This window comes from Natrix helvetica (genome assembly GCF_964273705.1).
Source record: "Natrix helvetica genome assembly, chromosome: 6".
NCBI classification, from domain to species: Eukaryota; Metazoa; Chordata; class Lepidosauria; order Squamata; family Natricidae; genus Natrix; species Natrix helvetica.
In genome coordinates, this window is record NC_138553.1 from 33,666,531 (window position 1) to 33,686,743 (window position 20,213).

Below are 20,213 nucleotides of genomic sequence, written 5' to 3' on the forward strand. Positions count from 1 at the left end.
GCATTTAATTAGTTGGCCATTGGGCATTTCAATTCCCTCACATGTAGTGATTTTGCCCCTTTTTATGGATACAGTGGCACATTTTTCCATGCCAAACTGCATTGAAATATCGGTGCTGAATACTCGGACTGTGTTTGTCAGTGATTGGATTTCTATTTCTGACTTTCCATAGAGCTTCAAATCATCCATATATAATAAATGTGAATTTTTTTCAGCTTCTTTGGCTGTTTGGTAGCCTAATTTCATTTTTTTTTAAGATTACTGATAGTGGGATCATCGCGATGATGAAGAGAAGAGGTGAAAGTGAATCACCCTGGAAAATTCCTCGCTTGATATTAACCATTCCATAGTTCTCATTCCCTACTGCCAACTCAGTTCTCCATTGTTTCATCGCCTTTTCAGTGAAGGATGTAATATTTTTACTAATGCCAGTTGTTTCTAAGCATTTTATGATCCAACTATGTGGATTATTATTATTATTATTATTATTATTATTATTATTATTATTATTATTATTATTAGGAAATAAATTGCATCAATTTATACCATCTGCATTATATCATTACTCAAATGATATAAATTGATGAAAACTTACATTATGATACTACCTCATAAATGATGTCAAGCCTCAAAATACATGATTTTGATTCAGTTGTTGTAGGTAAGTAGCAGACAACCCCTCTTCATTTAGCTCCACTAAAATGATACTTTATTCTATAAACCTCAGCAGCAAAGACTTCAAAGAGAGTTGCCATTTCATGTATGGACCTCAGTTATGAATTGATAACTACTAATATTAATGTTACTTAAATTCGGGCAATCTAATCTATTCTCAAATAAATTACTGAAAGGCCCTTCCTTCCTTCCTTCCTTCCTTCCTTCCTTCCTTCCTTCCTTCCTTCCTTCCTTCCTTCCTTCCTTCCTTCCTTCCTTCCTTCCTTCCTTCCTTCCTTTCTTCTTTTTCTCTTACAGTTCCAAAATCCAAATGCTTTCTCACCACCTTTCCGCTTTGGAACAGTTCCCAATGGCAGTACGGAGAGGAATATTCGCAACAATTACGAACTGATGCATGCCTACATGGTGAAATTCAACCAAAGATCAGTGCAAGATGCTTTATCATCACTGAAAACAGGGTGAGACTGCTGCCTTCCAAATTTAGCATAAATAATAATGTTGAATGTATAAACCTACCTCTTCAGATATCTCACTTCTTCAAAATATTCCTTTTACCAAAATATTGCATGCATTCCATTCCACACCATTGTCTAGAGGAGAAATGGGGAAATTTTAAAGTATAAATGTTTATATCCCTTTAAGTCAAATGCAGTAAGAGGATCAGTAGTATGAAATAAGGAACGCAGAGTGGAATGAAGAGAAAATAAGGAAGTACCGAAGAATTGGGCTGGCATATTTTCTGGTGTTGATCCTGGGCAAACTGTCTATTGCATCTGTTCAAAGAACAACACACTTTATAAATTCAAATAGATAAATATTTTGGCCACACCACCACATTGTTATTAGGATGAGCCGTGGCGGCGCAGTTGTTAGAGTACAGTACTACAGGCTACTTCTGCTGATCACCGTTTGCCAGCAGTTTGGCAGATCGAATCTCACCAGACTCAAGGTTGACTCAGCCTTCCGTCCTTCCGAGGTGGGTAAAATGAGGACCCAGATTGTTGGGAGCAATATTCTGATTCTGTAAATCGCTTAGAGAGGACTGTAAAGCACTGTAAAGTGGTATATAAGTCTGAGTGCTACTGCTATGTGAAATCCAGTTCACACACATGAACAGAAAAATATACCTTCCTGGGGGACATATATGCACATGGGAAAAATCCCAGGAGGAGGAGGAGGCAGCTACAGAGAGAAATAGACCTGTCAGAGAACTCACTGGCAGACTACCAGAAGCACCATTCCCCACTCTGCTAGCACTCCACTGCCGCTCACCAAGCAGCTCTTTGACAAGCTGTCAACAAGAGGGAGCTGGGATGAAATAAAGACCAAAAGCAGAGCCAAGTTTTATGGCCCAGTTAAGATGTTTTATGCTGTTTATAGCCAAAAGTGTCCCACTGGGATAAATATGAAAGCCTTATGGAAATATGTGAATAATAATGAAATGTGAACTGAGCCAGTCAAATGGTTCAACAACTTGCCAAAATATAACTAGTATTAAATAATACCATATCAAACATTCCCCTTTAATCTGTGCCCCGCAAACATTCATGAACTTTGGGGGCACATTAAAAGCAACAGCATGAGACCCACTCTTCCAAAAAGACTGACCACTAAATGAGGCAAAGAGAAATTAGTGCCACCACTAGTCCCCAAAGGTATTGTTTTAAAACAAAAGATGGGAAAACAAAGAAAAGTGGGGGAAAATGAAGGAGGCCTTTCCCTTCCTGCTCTCTACATATTTTTCAAAAAATTGACTCTCTAGGAAAGTGCCAGAATAAAATCCATTGTTTTCGGGGATTGAAGACTCTAAAAAATAAAAACAGAATGATTTGCTCCATCTTCATCCTAGATTTGGTGACAGAAGTTGTCTGTCTATAAATATTCAGCACCATCTTCATGATGAGATTACTTGGGCCATATAAAGCTTACATTTCTGCCCTTATATTGAGATATAACATGATCTCCAACCACTTGTCATATTTAAAGATGCTCAGGGGACTCTTCACAAGAGCAGGGGTCCCGGCCAAATCTAATTTGAGTAATTACATTTTGCTTAACACCATCTCTCCAGCTGTTTGATCGGGAAATGGTATGCTTTGCTGCTTTAATCACTGTGTACTTTTCCTAGGCATGTTGCCGAAATATTGCTACATGATTCTCACAGTTAAGGAAGGGTATGTTATAGTCAATTGAATGAAGATGTTTTCAGCTTTGAGTTATGGAGAGAAGTGGAAGACATTTTCTTGCTTGGGTTATGAAGATATCGTTAAAGACTGAAAGATTCTGGAAACATGTGCATGGATCTCATGACTACTCTAATTTTAGTTCTGCGTAAATATGTGTATTACCTGGATTCATTCTTTCTCACAGTTGATTTCTAAACGGTGGATTGATTTTGTACACTTTTCTGTTATTCTTTCCCCCTTTTTGGGTTTTTGACATTCTGTAGGAAACTGGATGCTTTTATTTATGATGCTGCTGTGCTAAACTATATGGCTGGCAGAGATGAAGGCTGCAAGCTAGTGACAATTGGCAGCGGAAAGGTTTTTGCTTCTACTGGCTACGGCATTGCCATCCAGAAGAACTCTGGCTGGAAGCGGCAAGTGGATCTTGCAATTTTACAGCTTTTTGGCGATGGTGAGTAATTTGGATAATGAAGAAAAAAGATATTTTTTACTAAGATTACTCCATTAAACCCTCCAGTGTTTTAACCTAATAGAAAACACTATTTCAAAGACTCTGGCCCACTGCATCATCGTGAATGTTTAGTTTTACAGCCATTTATTTATTTGAGAGATTTACAATTCCACATGTCAGTGGCAATTACCAAAGTGGCTTGTAGTCATAAACATCATTAGGAGGCGTTTCAGAAATCTCAAAAGATACAGAAGCTATATTTTCTAAGTTTGTATCCTAACTGTCACCCAGAGAAGTTAGGAGGGAGGATGAAATAAAATAAATATACTTCGTAATTATGAATACAGAATTAAGACATTAAAAGGTAAACATGCTATTTATGTCAAAGACAGTCAAATCATTTTGGCATATTCGACAGGAACTCCAACAAGTATTCCCAGCCTCGGCAGCACATAAATACATACATATCCATCATGTGATTCCTTTTTGAGTGAACGATATGCAAAGCCCAGACAAGATGTAAGAAGCAGTAAGCATAGAACAGAATCAGCAATCTTGGAGTAATACTGGATTTGGTTGTACTTATAGAACATCAACAAAATGTGCAATAAACTACTGATGTCTTTATAATCAGGAGGACTATGTTGCATGTGGTGTAGATATAAATAAGATTACTCAGCTATTAAAGTTAATGATTTCTGTCACATCTTCTATCTTCCCAATTGCCAATTAGCTCAATACATTTTAAAACAAATCCTCAGCTCCTCCAGTTTTTTTTTCTCGATCTGCAGTTTGAAAATGTTTTCAGCGTGGTATTATCCAAGTGCTTGAGGTTTGGAATTTGATGAACAAGAATCTTCAGTCAAACGTTGCTTAGCCAGAATTGGCCAATAACTAAATACAGATTGCTTATCAATGAGCAATTTCTCTGCTTCAAATCTGCCAATAGTGAAGTATCTTACCACAGGGCTTTGTGTACTGTATGAGTTAAATTAGTTTGCAGTTGTCTCTACCCCCACCCCCATTCTGCATTCTTGTATCTGGCAAGATATATTTGTGTGCATGTGTCTTTGTAAAATATTTTCCTGATAGCCTGCTATAGACCCAGTGGCAAGGGGAGTTGATTTCTTAATGTATAAGGAAGTGCATTGAGAAATTTAACTGTAAATCTCTCAATAGTTCCATATCAGATTTATAGATACACCGTTCTTTCCCAGCAAATCCTGAGTGTTATAAAGTAGCATATTAGCAAAGCTGCATTTGAAGGGTTTTTCCCCCTGAGCTGGGTCAGATGAAGTGTGAGCTAGGATACACAGGCCATTGGATGCAGTAACCCCAACAGAAATACCAATGCCCTTAAATACTTGATGCACTCATTGGAATGAGAGGTTCACCTGTCTCTGAAGCAAGTGAGGAAAATAAACTTTGTCTTTTACATAGGGTAAGGAATACCCTATGTAAGTGTTTGGCTTGCATTGTCGCTGCTTTGAGTCAATGTCATTCAAGTAACAAAGGTGTGCTAGCAGAAGTGAAGAAAACACAGGGGGATAGGGCTGATTGTTAAAATCTCTAGTTGTCTGGTTTACACCTAGAGTTGTCCATCTGAAGATTATATGTATCTAAAATAAATATACTTGGACTGCGTGGTGGAACATTATTTTAATTAAGTCTCTATTCAATTTGCATAGAAAATGGTTACTTATAAATTTTATTGGTTTCACTTTAGCTTGTGTAAATTATCTATTTTGACAAGGCTTATTATTTATAATATAATGCATATAACACAATATTTAAAGTAACATGGTTGAACATAAGGCCTTGATATAGACATTGTGCAGATGGGAAGCAATGGTGAAACATGGGCATATGTGGTATACCCAAAGTTACCTGGACCATTGCATTCAATAGTTACCTGAACCCTTGAAGCTTCTGAATACTCAGAGATCAAATAAGAACTATAAGAAACAAGATAATGGAGGACCAGTTACTTAGACAGCAAAATGTCCATAGAAAATGCTACTGATATAAGTCAAAGAGCAGAGGTTGCTCACTCGTAGTTGATAATTATTGATAATTCATAGTCCATTATTCACCATCACATGTGATCAAGACTTATGGAATGATGTCAGCAGATCCAGTCAGAAATATAATTTTGGCTCTAGCAAAGAAACCAGGAAGCAAAAAGCAAACAAACAAAACCCTAACCCCTCAAAACAAGGCAAACCTAGGCGATAATTAAGTGAGAAGGAAGTATACCTGTAAATAGTGTCCAGCAAATGGCCAAAATGTCATAAATATAGAAAGTATAATTACATGGCTGAAATGTGCAAAAGTACAAAAACAATTTTAAAAATAGCATGAATTTAAAGAAGATAATTTCTTCTTAGGTTTAATCAACAACAGTAAATCAATTATATAACTGTTACTGGTGCAGTCTAGCAGTTGATCATGGGTACAAAAAATGACATATCTAATACCTATGCCTACAATCATATAAGAATCCAGTAGACACAATGAGTGGTTTGAATTCATGTTGAAATGAAAAAAAAAACCCATGTATTATGTAAAAAGAGTATTATTAAATCCATGAAGCACCATAATGGTCCTAAAAACATGTAACAGTTTACAAGTAGTTAACTATCAATATCATCAATATAGAATTACTACAGAAAAAAAATCCTCCATGATTAAGTAAAAGCATTTTAGGAACAGAACTGAGCATAAAGTTGTATTTTATAATATTGTGATACTTCCAAGAATGCATCCATTATTCTTAGGAGAGACACACATACAGTGCATAATATAAAAGCAGTATTGAAAACAAAAACAAAAGCGGAACTGAAGCAATAATAATTATTTGCCATAATGAAGAATAAACTTCAGATTAAGTGGATCTATTATTTGATTATTGTTTGCAAGAAACATGGATTTTGAGAATTTGCCTGTACTTAAAATAATTAACTAGTATACTCAAAGAAAATAAATTGAGAACCAGTTCAGTGTAGTGGTTAAGATTTCAGGATAGAAACCAGGACACTGTGAGTTCTAGTCCTGTCTTAGTTACAAAACCATCTGGAGAAGGCCACTTTCTCTCAGCCCTAGGAAGGAGGCAATGGCAAACCACTTCTGAAAAACTTTGTGAAGAATTTCCAACAATCAGACATGATTGATTGATTGAATGAAAAAAAAAAAAAACCAAAGAGAGCATTGTGACATTGTGATAGAAGAAATGGTGGTACAAATATATTTTCTAAATACCTGAAATTTCAGTTCTGGTACACACCCAGATACATTACCACAGGGTAAATGTACTATGGCACAGTCTGCTCTTTGAAATCTTCTATTATACCTTACAAAATTGATGGTAGGTATTCAAGCAACAGTGCTATACACAAATGACATTCTTGTATGAATCACCATAGAAGAACACAACTACCAGTTAAAACTGATACTAGGAAAAGTCAGGTTATTTATGTATTAAATTTCTGTGCCACCGATCCTACTAATACAGTGACTCTAGGTGGCTTACAATATCATACAACTTTTAAAAAGTGCTAAAATTAGAATAAGAAGTTAAGAATCAAGATGATGGGCAATCTAGGAGTGAGAATCTTGTCTACCTCTCCAGCTACCCCTAGGTCAAGTGGCAGAGCCCCAGGTCAAGTGGCAGAGCCAAGTTTTTAGGCTCTTCTGGAAGTCAGGAGTGTGGGGGAGGATCTCATCTCTGATGGGAGAATATTCCAGAAGGTTGAGAAGGTGATGGGAGAATATTCTAGAAGGTGGAGACCACAGCAGAAAATGATTTTCTCCTGGACCTCACCAGCCAAAGTGATCCTCCTGGTGACTCTTACCAACCAGGAGGGCAAGGATCTAATAAAGAAGTAGCTGTACTAGCAGCCCTGAGGACCCTGTATATTTCCTCGAACAGGGTAAAAGTGCTACCAGATAACTAGATAAATATGCTCCTTGGACCTGCTCCACAGGAATCTAACTGAGAATGAATTCAAGTAATTTTATCCATCAGGTGCTGGACAAATTCCTCTGTGTGGCCCTATAAATGTTCATTTGAGCCCTCTTTCCTGAGGAGGGACCAGGTGACCTTAAACACGACCAACAGGCAGGACTCTGTGGATGCAATAAATGCAAAGAAATAGTGATGTTTCACCATTTTTACTACCATGAGGTAGGCCTTAATTAGCAGCTCTCATCTATGGTCAGTAGGATTCATTCTTTGTCTCCCTTCAGCAGCATTCTACCCATTTCTTGGCTCTTTTCAATACCCTGAACTTCTCCATGAATGGCAGGAGTGTCAAGAAGGTGATGGACAAGATCTTGTCCAGGGTTCCAGCCACCTTCTGATTCAAGGCTGTAGCCAGAGTCTCCACAAGACCATGCAACAGAGCGACTGGGATATCCCCCATCTTCCCCTGGAACCTGAGTCCATCAGTCACTGGGGGAAGACCATTTAAATAGGCTGGACCTCTCTGCAGAGGGGGCAGCATTGGAAAATCTCAAGGACATTGAAAATTGAACAAAAGCAAACCTTGAAGAAATACAGTATCTGAGAGATGTACTAACAAAAAATGGCATTAAACTAGACCTTTTTCCACACAAAAGGAAAAGCGGTTGCAGATGTATCAAAACTGACATGCCAAAATGAAGTTCAGAGGATCATGGGAATGGTAAATTATGTCTCAAAATGTATTCCCAATGTAGTTGCCCACACCACAAATTTGAGGTCATTACTTTGCAAAGATGCCATTTGGCACTGGACTGATAAGGAATTAAAGTATATAAAGAATACTCCAAATACAGCACCTGTTATATGCAATTTTATGATCTTTTTTTTTTTTAAAAAAACAGCTGCTATTAAACAATTTACTATTCAAGCAGACGAAGAGACTAACTGAACAGTATTGAATGTTGCATGACCATGTTATGTAATTTATAAGGAGGGCAATATAAGGAAGGTTGTAGTTATTTGTAGTTATTGGAATATGTTAAGGGTTATTTTTTTTTGTTCACCCTTTCTGCCATTCCCCCTTTAAAAATCAACATAAGTGCCAGTCTTATCAGGTTGCAGATTCAGCTATAACCTCACAGACATGAATCTTTGATCACCTTTAGCTGTGTGTTCACAAATAATATATGGAAAGTCACCATAAGCCCCCTCAGTTCATGGGAAACGGGGAATAATCTCAGAAAAGAAGCTTTATGAGTCACAGGGATGAAGACTGCAAAGCATATTTGTCATTAAGAATGCTTTAAAATACCAAATAAAATTAGTTAAAAATAGAAGTCTCTATTATTCTGATTATCTCACTCACTCATACTCTCTCTCTCACACACACAAATGGATTTCATGTTTCATTTTTCCCCAACTCTTTTATAGGGGAGATGGAGGAACTAGAAGCTCTGTGGCTCACTGGGATTTGTCACAATGAGAAGAATGAGGTAATGAGTAGTCAGCTGGATATTGACAACATGGCAGGAGTCTTCTATATGTTGGGAGCAGCCATGGCCCTCAGTCTCATCACCTTCATCGCTGAACACCTCTTTTATTGGCAATTTCGCCATTGCTTCATGGGGGTCTGTTCTGGCAAGCCTGGCGTTGTCTTCTCCATTAGCAGGGTGAGTGTATTCAATCAAATAAAGGGATTACAATACAATGGTGCATTTAGTCCAATATAAAACTGGGGGTGACATTTGATCATTGAGCATGCATTTGAAATTGGATAGAGCTAGATCAAAGAAATGGAGAAAGGAAGTAAATTAAAGCAAAACTATTGCCTCTATAATTAATCTTCATGAATTTAAGAGCATCCTTCCTCTGTCACATTTAAAATCATGGTTTGATAACAATTTATGAATGGCCAATGGAGTAGCACTCACTGCCCTGGGAGGCTGCATGTGGTCCTTGGGCCATAGGTTGCATACCCCTTGCCTAAAAAAAGAGAGATATCTTGTATCCATTGTACTTCTGAGTATAGCTGAAAGGAGTCTTCTCCTTTTTAGCAGAACCTTTCATTCCTGCAAAGGTAATCAGGAGCATTAAATACAAATCACCGTACTTTCAAACAATTTTAATAGCACTTTTTTTCTCAAGGATAATGAAAATGCAATGTAATGGAAAAGGTAGTTAGTTGATCCCTATAAGATACAAAATGCTGGACTAGATATACCATTGCTTTAATCCTACCGTACATAGCTCTTCTAATGTTCATTAAAAATTAAATATTCCTGCAAATGCTTTCATATTGTAAATTAGTTGAAACTTCATCAAATATAATTTTGAAATAATATTTTAAACTTAAACTATTAAGTTGTAAATTCACTCAGCTTTAAAGTATATCTCATTTTGATTATAAAATTATAAAGTTAATTCAAAATAATTTAAGATATCACATTATGTAACCTGAAAAGTCAAATTCAGATATTGAACAAAAGATGGCAATGAATTTTGCTTGAGAAAGATATGTTATATACAGTGTTACAGTATGTTCTGTTTTCTTTGTCACAATTGCTGAGGAAGGAGTAGAGCAAGTATGACTTTGTAGGTCACAAGCTGTGATCCAAATGAATAAGAAAAACTGGGCTGAGCAGAGGGACAGGAGATTTTGCCAAGTGAATTAATACATTGTACTTGGCTTGACAGTTTTTGATTCCTGAATGAACAAATCTCAGGACGGTACCCAAGAACATCTACAAAGTGTAAGGTTGGCCTCATTTAGGGTATTACAAGTAAGAAGGAGCACCTTGAAACAGAATCAGAAGATAAATAGATCATAGATCAATTGACCATAGATCAATTACCAGTCTCATCATTCAATAAATGTATGAGACAACGGAATTGAAGGTATCTTGAGCTTCAGAGTAATCCTTTAGTCCATTTTAGTAGTAATATTTTGAAAGAGGTAACAAGATAATGGTAGGCAGTGGTAGACTTTATTATTCAGAAAAAATGAAATATGCCACATGTAAATCAAGAACAACATTCCTGGCAAGAACAACAAAGTAGATATTGGAAATAAATGTATGTTTTAAGATCATTTTTGAGCAGAACTTCTAATCTACCGGAATATTTGCAACCATGTTTAAAATGAGCCAATGTTAATGTAACAAAAAAAAAATGTCACACTCACTGAAATGTACTGAAAGCGAAGGAAACTATTTTTCTGTTTTTGATAACTTTCACCAAGCGTCCGTCTTCTCTGTTTGGGGAAGATAGTTGGGAGGGTGACAGAGATTCATCTCTATAATATCATGGAGGAAACATCTTATCTAGATCCCTTTTAATCAGGATTCAGGGCTGACCCATGAGACCAAACAATAATGTTCGTTCTAGTAGTCAGTCTTTATTGGGAAATGAATGGAGGTACTAATACCTTTCTAGTCCTCATAGATCTCTTAACAGAATTAAATACTCTCAACCCTGGTATTTTGGGGCTATCTGCAAGGATTTCAAAACAAAGGCACCATTTACAAAGGTTTTACTTCTACTCAAGTGGGCAGTTCTGGTTCCTAGTCAAAGATTGGTCAAGTTGGTTGCTTGAGTGCTTTCATGTGGCATGACATTTCAGCTCAGTTTCCTCTCCCACACTATTTAACACCTATATGAAATTTCTGAGAGAAGTAATCTAATAGTGGTATCCGATCCAAAACAAATCTATTGAGGTCTTAAACTGATGCTTGAAGGCTGTCATAAACTGGATAAGATGAAACAAATTCAAATTAATTCCTGCCAAACAGAGTTACTGCTGGTCAATTGACATTATGAGTATCCAGTAACATCAGCCCTTGATAGGGTTGCATTACCCTGGAGATAATCTGTGATTTGGTTCCTGCTACAGCAGCAGCTAGAAGTTCTGTCTAGGGGAACATTTAGCTGGTGTGCCAAGAATGTACGTACGTACGTACATATGTATCAAATTAATATTGCAGTCTATCTCACAAAACATGACTGGACAGAATACAAACATAATGACAATAAAAAGACATTCAAACATGAATGAAAAACAAACCCCATATTGAAGGAAAAAACAATCACTTGACATCAAGTAGCCACCTTGCAAGCTCACCATGGCATCCCCAAGGCTTATGGAAGAACCACATTTTAATGGTGTTCCAGAGGGCAAGCCTCTCCTCAGGGGGAATGATGTTCAGAAGGTAAGGGCCATAGCAAAAAAGGCAACCTGAATTGGACCCTGAAGCAAACTGGTAGCCAGTGCAGGTCATGGACATAGGTGTAATGTGCACCATCCTAGGGACATACATAATATCTGCATAGCTGCACTCTGCACCAGCTGAAGCTTTCAGATGCTCTTCAAGGATAGACCAATGTAGAATGCTTTATAGTCCATACTGGATGTGACCAAACTGAGTTGTAAAGTTTTATAGTCCAGGAAGGCACAACTGGCACACACCATGAAGCTGTTCAAAAGATATCTTTATATATGACTGCTACCTGCCAAAGACAGTAAAGTTTCAGCTCCAGAAGGCTCCAAAACTCAGTGCCATTTAATCCTCAGGGTTCAGCTGAAGATTACTTATGGTTCAGCTGTTGTTACTTATGGTCCCCATAGTCTCCAAACACCAAAACATCAACATGATTGCTTAGCTACGCAGAAGTAGAGGCATATAACTGTAAATCATCAGCATACTGATATATGGACATTCCTTGCTCAAGACGCCTTGATGACAGTCTAAACTTTTGATCATTTCACAACTTGTCTACCACAATATCCTGAAATTGGTGGTACCTTTGAAACTAACTTGTAAGGTACCTGGGCAAAATACCACATTTGATTAGTCAAGACAATCTGTTTATTTCTAATCCTAAAATCAGTTGATTTTTCGACTCAATAATTTATAAAGCTTTATACAGTGTATTGTAGTAAGGGATACACCAGAGACTTCTTTTCAAGTTTGATTTTGCCCATCCAGTCCAAATATTAAGAGAGGGCCTGCTAAGTCACCCACTACATGCAAATAACACAGGTGAGGGATTGCCTCTTAGGTGATCCTCTCTTCATACAATATACTGTCCCTGTATCTCACTTTGGTGCAGCCCTTCATACATTTTTGAAGGTCATTAAAAGCCAATTTATTTCAATGAGGTTTTGGTTTATAGATTGATTCTGGTTGGCTTTCTGATTTCATACTAAGTATTCGCGTTTTTCTTGTCTTGTTCTTTTACTCCTTTATTATTGTACATTAACCAGAATAATTTTGATTGATGCTCTAGCAAACCTTGTAAATAAATAGATCCCCCAAATATAAAGGAACTAAAAGTAAAAAGTGAAATAATGGTTGTAGTAGTGACAAAAGGATTAATGATCTGAATTAATGTATACAAATGCAAGTGGTCCATTTCTCTGCAAGCAGAATGAGAACAACTCCAAAGGAAGTAGGTTGCCCAATTGAAAGTGATACCGTAAGAAACCTTGAAAGATAAAATCTTATTTACCAAAAGACATTTTCCCAACTTCCAATTCTGTAGATTTTCTGCTAAGCTTCTCTGTTAACCTCCCCCCCCTCTTTTTCCCATTTCAGGGTATTTACAGCTGCATCCATGGAGTGGCTATTGAAGACCATCATTCTTCTATGAATTCTCCTACTGCCACCATGAACAATACCCATTCTAATATTTTGCGTCTGCTCCGAACAGCAAAGAACATGGCTAACCTTTCAGGTGTCAATGGATCACCACAAAGTGCCCTGGATTTCATCCGCCGTGAATCATCAGTTTATGATATCTCTGAACATCGCCGTAGCTTCACCCACTCTGATTGCAAGTCTTATAATAACCCGCCTTGTGAGGAGAATCTTTTCAGTGATTATATTAGTGAGGTAGAAAGGACTTTCGGCAATCTACAACTGAAAGAAAGTAATGTTTATCAAGACCATTATCATCATCATCATCGCCCCCATAGCATTGGTAGTGCCAGTTCTATTGATGGACTATATGACTGTGATAATCCACCCTTCTCTTCCCAGTCTCGATCCATCAGTAAAAAGCCACTAGATATTGGTTTACCACCAGCCAAGCACGGCCAGTTAGGTGATCTTTATGGCAAGCTGTCATTCAAGGGTGATCGATATAGTGGTGGAGGGGCACATGATGATTTAATCCGTTCAGATGTTTCAGACATATCCACTCATACGGTAACATATGGCAACATCGAAGGCAACGCAGCAAAGCGGAGAAAACAGCAATATAAAGATAGTTTAAAGAAACGCCCAGCCTCAGCTAAATCACGGAGAGAATTCGATGAGATTGAACTGGCCTATCGACGGCGTCCCCATTCTCCTGACCACAAGCGCTACTTTAGAGACAAGGAAGGGCTAAGGGATTTCTATTTGGACCAATTCCGGGCTAAGGAAAACTCACCACATTGGGAACATGTAGATCTGACAGATATCTATAAAGAACGGGGAGATGACTTTAAGCGTGACACTCTAGGGGGAACAGGGACGTGTTCAAATAGGACCCATCACAAACATGGGTCAGGGGAGTTTGGAGTAAACAATGAGCACAAGCACAGTGTTGTGAGTGGGGTACCAGTGCCATGGGAAAAAAACCTTGCCAATCTTGATTGGGAGGAACGGCCAGGGTCTAATTATTGCCGCAGTTGCCCATCTAAGCTGCATAACTACACCCCAGCTGTGGTGGGGCAGAACTCCACCCGTCAGCCATGCATCCGGTGTGAAGCTTGCAAGAAGGCAGGCAACCTCTATGATATCAGTGAGGACAACTCCCTTCAAGAGCTGGATCAGCCATCTGCTCCTGTGCCAGTGGCAACCAGCACCTCCACCACCAAGTACCCTCAGAGTCCTTCCAACTCTGCCTCCAAGGTGCAGAAAAAGAATCGCAACAAGCTCCGCCGGCAGCACTCCTATGACACATTTGTGGATCTGCAGAAGGAAGAAGCAGCCTTGGCCCCACGCAGTGTGAGCTTAAAGGACAAAGGCCGCTTTTTGGAGGGAAGCCCTTATGCTCATATGTTTGAAATGCCAGCAAGCGAGTCCACTTTTGCCAACAACAAGTCCTCACTGCCTGCCACCAGCCACCACCACCACAACAATCCTGGCATTAGTGGTGGTTATATGCTAAGCAAGTCTCTCTACCCCGATCGGGTCACTCAAAACCCTTTCATCCCCACTTTTGGGGATGACCAGTGCTTGCTCCATGGCAGCAAATCCTATTTCTTCAGGCAGCCTGTGGTGGCAGCAGGGCCCAAGGCCAGGCCAGACTTCCGAGCCATTGTCACCACCAACAAGCCAGTGGTCTCAGCTCTTCATGGAGCTGTGCCAGCCCGTTTCCAGAAGGACATCTGTATAGGGAACCAGTCCAACCCCTGTGTGCCTAACAACAAAAACCCCAGGGCTTTCAATGGCTCTAGCAATGGGCATGTTTATGAGAAACTTTCTAGTATTGAATCTGATGTCTGAGTGATGGGGAAAAAAGCATGGGAGGGGATGGTGCAGGAAATGCAAAGCATGGGAGGAGCAAGTGGTGGGTTTAGTCCTAGCTCCCATTTGCTACTCTTCTGCTACTGTTTCTTTCCTTTTTTAAACAAAAAAAAGTGGAATATTGGAGTTCTGCTTAGGCAGAGCTGATGAGAAGTGCCACTTCTTTCTTTCCCCACACCTGAACTCCTAATTATCTCTTTTCATTTCCCTACTACACATTTCCATTCCTGACCATCACATGTCAGAGCTTACTAGCTTAGCTTGTGTTTTCACAGTTGGAAAGACAGGGCATGGATCAGGTGAGGTCAGCACATGGGTAGGTGCAATACCCCAATACAGAATTGGGGTTTTCTTAGCAACAAACAGGGATGGTTAGTATTGATATGAAGATGCCATGTATGGTAAATAGCAGAGGAAAGAAAGATTAGTTCTTTTTACATTTGTACTTTTTAAAAAATGTGAGATACAGCTAATGTGGAATTTATTTAATGAAATACATTCAGTTCTTTTATAAAGACTTTAGGGAAAGGGTAAAAATTGAAGTTGCGTAGATACTTAGATCCTGGAATGCAATATATCTTGTGGAAAAAGGAGGTGTGGAGATCTGCTTGGAAGTTCAGTTACGGCAGTCCAGCAAGGCCATTTCTGAAGGATGGGCTGAAATTACAGCTAGGACAAGTGAGACCAGGAAACTTTTTACCAAGAGTCTTGAGAAAATTGAAAGGTGGGATCCCAGGGTGGGGAATCTGTCTGATTTTCTCTACTGATGAAAACTCATTGTTAATTTTGAAACCATAAACTTTTGGATGTGAATTGATTTGTACACAGCTCTCTTAAATAATGATTTACATCAAATACAGACAACAACAAAAAAATAAAACCAATGTAACATCACTGAAGTATTTTTCTTACACACCCCAGCAGAACAAGCCTCTGCAATGTGGATGAATAAAAAGGCTGAACAATTAGAAAGGAAGGCTGGCAGCTCCATAAACTCCACTGTTATTTTAATGAATTAAATGTGGAAGGGAGATTTCTCAACTGCCACATCCTTGTTTCTCTTGCAAAAGGAGATTTGGAGAGACTACAGGAAAAAAAAAAAGGCTTTCTCTGCTGTTGGAGTTGAATAGAAAGTGCAGGAGGTGCTGGTGGTGGGGGGGAGAATAGGACCAGCACAACTCATACTATGTGTATATGTATATTTATTGAATATATACTTATATTTGATAACTATAGTGTTGTGGAACTATGGCTTGTCTTCCACAGGGCATGAGGAGATGAAATACCAGTTCCCACAGTTGCTGTAGTGGGGAATCAGAAAGCAAAGGTAGCAGGAAAGTTAAGAGGAGGCCAGGAGATGCTAAACAGGAAAAGTAGTATTATTTAGCAGCATTAGAGTTGTTCTGGACCTCTTCTCGGTGTAATGCAGTATTGCTTGCAGCAGTTTTTTTCTCTCAAGGAGGAATAATTGGAAATGTGAGTAAAACTACTTAAAGTGAGATTGTTTCATTTCCATCAGGAACCCTCAGGTAAGAGCAACAGGCTAACTGTTGCCTCCCAAATATGTGGCAAAACATCTCACTTTTTTCCTGGATCTGTTGGATCTGCTTTCCTACCAAAACAAGAGGGCAGGAGTATCTCTTCTGAAAGAGCTGTCAGATTACAATTGGACTGAATAAATGGAGAGGCATAAGCTCTGAACTGTGCTCTGAACTCTGGAAGCAGCTGTTCCTTTTTTGAGCCACATTTCTTGCAACTGATTCTCCTTTCATGTCCTTTCATCCACCCCCCATTTGGGCTTTATGTTTTTAATATATATTGCTGCATTGAAGCCATTGGAAGGCACTGTCTTTTGGTAGAGAGGATAAATATGGGCTTGAACTTTATTAGGTTGTGGAAGGAGTGATGTCTGGAAGAGCAGAATGCCCTTTACTTCGTTTTCCTTGTCCCTCTCAAAAAAAAGCTACTTTCCTAGCAGTCTGCAGCACACAAAGTAACTGATGAATCCTTTAACAAAGGGCACTTGGGAAGGCATTCATCTCATTTGTAAATTGAGATTTTTTTTCTATTGCATTTTGTATAAAACTAGTGCTTCTCTTCTCGTGAATATTCAGGTTTTGAGAGGATATGGGTTTTTAGTTGTTGCATTTTCCCCAACAGTTTTCAGTCTCTGTATATGGAAGTAGCTTTTATGCTGGCCTATACCATTACAAATGGGAAATAATAAGAGAAAACTGCATGTATTGAATACCTCTTTCTAAATCACACTTGTCACATTTTTCCTCATGTTTAGAAAATGGCAATGGATCATCTTAAACCTCACCAGCAAGGCTTTCATGTTCCTTGCTTGATTATAAACTCATAATCTTTCTCTGGAATCTGAGCCCTGAAGCATTGTGCTATTTTCCTTCAGATGGAGTAAATTCATTTTGAATGTTCAGTTTAAATCGCACCCAAAGTTACAGGAACTTCTCCAAAGTTAGCTTCGAAAGCTTGGGACTGGGAAATCTCTCAATTAACACTTCATACTTAAAATTTATTAAACAGCTGGGCTTGATCCTACTGATGAGCGCTTGCTCCCTTTCTCAGCTGAAACCAAAAATATTAGTATTGTAGTATTTCAAGAAAAAAGTTCACCAAGCCAAAAAAGATATTAACTGAACTCTCAGAATGATTTTAGATGTATATTTGGGGTGTAGATTTTCTCTGGTTTTAATTTTCTTGCAATCTAGCTCAGTTTGAGTATTAAATTCACAAGTTTACACTATAGCTAAGATTTGATAATATTAAATTACCAATGTTAATTTGCGTGCACAGAGCATGAAACATGTCTGCTTAAAGATGAGTAGAAATGTTGGGGGACTTTCAATAACAGTTAATAAGCAGGTATTGTGTCTACTGCTTTAATATAAGAAATTAGCTTCTTGATCTCTCCATCTATTTTGAACATCTTATTTTTCTTTCTATTGAAATTTGACCAAGAAGAAGAAGGTTGGTTCAACCACATACATAGGTTATGTTTTAAATATTATGATGATTTTATAATTTAAAGTTCTGGATATTATTCCACTAAAATATCAAACATGGACATGATGGAAATTGTTAGCTGCAGGTGCTGTTTATGGAGACATTGATGTTGGTTGTTTAACTTGCCAAAAATACACAAAACCTTGTATAATACACACACAAAATTGTATGTTCATCATTTAAGGAACTCAGTTTCCTCTTCCTGCTTAGAAAAATGGGATGTGCTCTTCAGTTTTCTCATTGCATAAAGTTGATTTCCCCCGCGAACTAAGATTCATTGTCTTCTGCTTGGGTGAGTGGCCCTGCACCTGAACATACATAATTGACATTTTTGCTATTCAGATGCTTTAGGATAATGTATTGAAATACTTTCTTAATACTAATTCTAGAGCCATGACAGTACATATGTTGTAAATGTGTAAGGGGATAAGGGATGTGAAGTTGTTTTTCTTTTTTTTAAAAAAAATGGCAGATTTTCCAAGCTGTTGAACTGAGTATGGCATGCTGCCAGGCTACTTATTCTGGCATTCTATAACAGATGTGATATAATGTCTGCCAATGTAGCAATACACCATCTTACGTTATATTTTGCCATAATGTGTGGTGCTTCAGGAATATGGTGAGTGGGATATTTTGTATGTCACCAAAAACATCAGAGAAAACGTGTTGCCTTGTTTCAACGCTAATCTACTGGCTTTAAAACTTTTCCTGAAATTTTCTTCTAGTAGATAAATCTGTATTTCTTCTACTTGCAAAAATCCAACATAATTTCAATTTGGATTCAATTTTTTTTTAACACTGCTCATGGCAGGGGGGTGGGGAGAAGGGTGAGTAAAACCCCAGATTTCTTCATTTAAATCTGCAGAATATTCCAGGACTTCTAAATGAAGTCATTAACATGATACTGATAAAGTGATTACTTTTTTTTCCTCTTTAGGTTATTATATAGAAACTAAAACAGGCATGTATGAGTTCCTTTACATTTATTTAGCATAGCGTTCTTACCAGAAAAAGTTAGTATGCTGTTTATCTCTATTTCCCATCTGCTGCAAAATGGGATTTCTTTGGTTTTGGCCCATTTTGTCCACCAGATGACCAGGAGCTCAGGTTCCTGACATCAAAAGAAGAGGAAATAAACTTTTCTTATCTGCTTTTATGCCCTCTCCTGTAAGTGCTTCCCTGCAATTGAACACACTAAGTTTGTCCAAGTGAACATGTCTAATGACCTGCTGGACGCTGCTCCAATATGAAGAACATATTAATGGGACACTAGTCTTGTCCCTCAAGGGCTTATTTCCCGTGTGTAACCAAATAGGCTTTTAAGCCATAATCCCCGTTGTTAATATTCCTTACATCCTCACCACTGGAAAGGTTGATTGGGTTTATAAATCACCAGTTAGAGATCCAGCTTCATTTCCATTTTTGGAACCTATCAAACTAAACCTCAAACAAAGCTCAAGCATCTCATAGGCAGTAATTCTGAAGCCACTTTCTAGGTTTTAAATGTTCCTGGATTATAATGCTGTACAATAATATGATTTATTATATTATCCTGTAGACTATATGCATACATTTTTATAAAAGGGAGATATGCTTCATTAGTAAGTCCACTGAATGTCAAAACTTAATAATAAGAAGAAATGTCAATTCGTATAACCAGAACAGTAACAAACTAATAGCCAATGGAGCCAAGGGCCATGCCTCTTCTAAATGAGGTATATTTTAGACTTGTTACCTGAAATTCCCGAAGAGTACAAAGATCAACATTTGAATTAAATTGATGAACTTCAGAGTAACCTTTGTTGCTCTTTTTCATGATGAATTAGTGGGCTGAGTGGATCCAGAGGGTGGTTTGTATCTGACAAAACCGATGTGCATGCTAACACATTTTTACCATGCCACTACAAAGTTATTCGAAATAAAATTTTACTCATGATATTTTTTTTTACCATAGGCCAATTTAAATTTGGATCCAATCAGTCAAGCCAGTCTGGCAAACTGATAATTTGAACTATTCAAAAGAAAAAAAAATGCTGATATTATAAGTCAGTTGTTACATAATTCATTTAACTTATGACAAATAGGTTAAATTCTTTGAACACACAACCATATTGATTCAACTGCGTTAACCGTCATAATAAGCTCTGGTACAGATGAAATAATTGAATATAAAAATGTATGTCTCAAAACCCCCTGAGTATGCACGGGCACATTCCAAACATATAATTCACTATTTTTCTTGATTCGTTTTAATTCAATGGTTTTTTTTTCAAAGCAGAAACAATGCAACATTTCTTAACATTGTTACTAATGTTATGTATTCATGTTGTGCCATATATATCATCCGCTTATTTAATTGCGGTTATATGTAGATATAAATGTACATATGTATAGAGGCTTAT

At 37.9% G+C, this 20,213-nt stretch overlaps 1 protein-coding gene across 1 annotated transcript in view; it reads left to right on the forward strand.

Moving 5' to 3' along the window:
• GRIN2B (glutamate ionotropic receptor NMDA type subunit 2B) overlaps positions 1-15,663 on the forward strand; it is a 307,343-nt gene extending 291,680 nt beyond the window's left edge. The window contains exons 10-13 of the mRNA XM_081958742.1: positions 973-1,133; positions 3,125-3,312; positions 8,705-8,943; positions 12,865-15,663. Of these exons, the coding sequence (XP_081814868.1) occupies positions 973-1,133; positions 3,125-3,312; positions 8,705-8,943; positions 12,865-14,763 (2,487 nt within the window). The 3' untranslated portion in view covers positions 14,764-15,663. The remainder of the gene's footprint in view (positions 1-972; positions 1,134-3,124; positions 3,313-8,704; positions 8,944-12,864) is intronic.
• Positions 15,664-20,213: the final 4,550 nt, after the last annotated feature.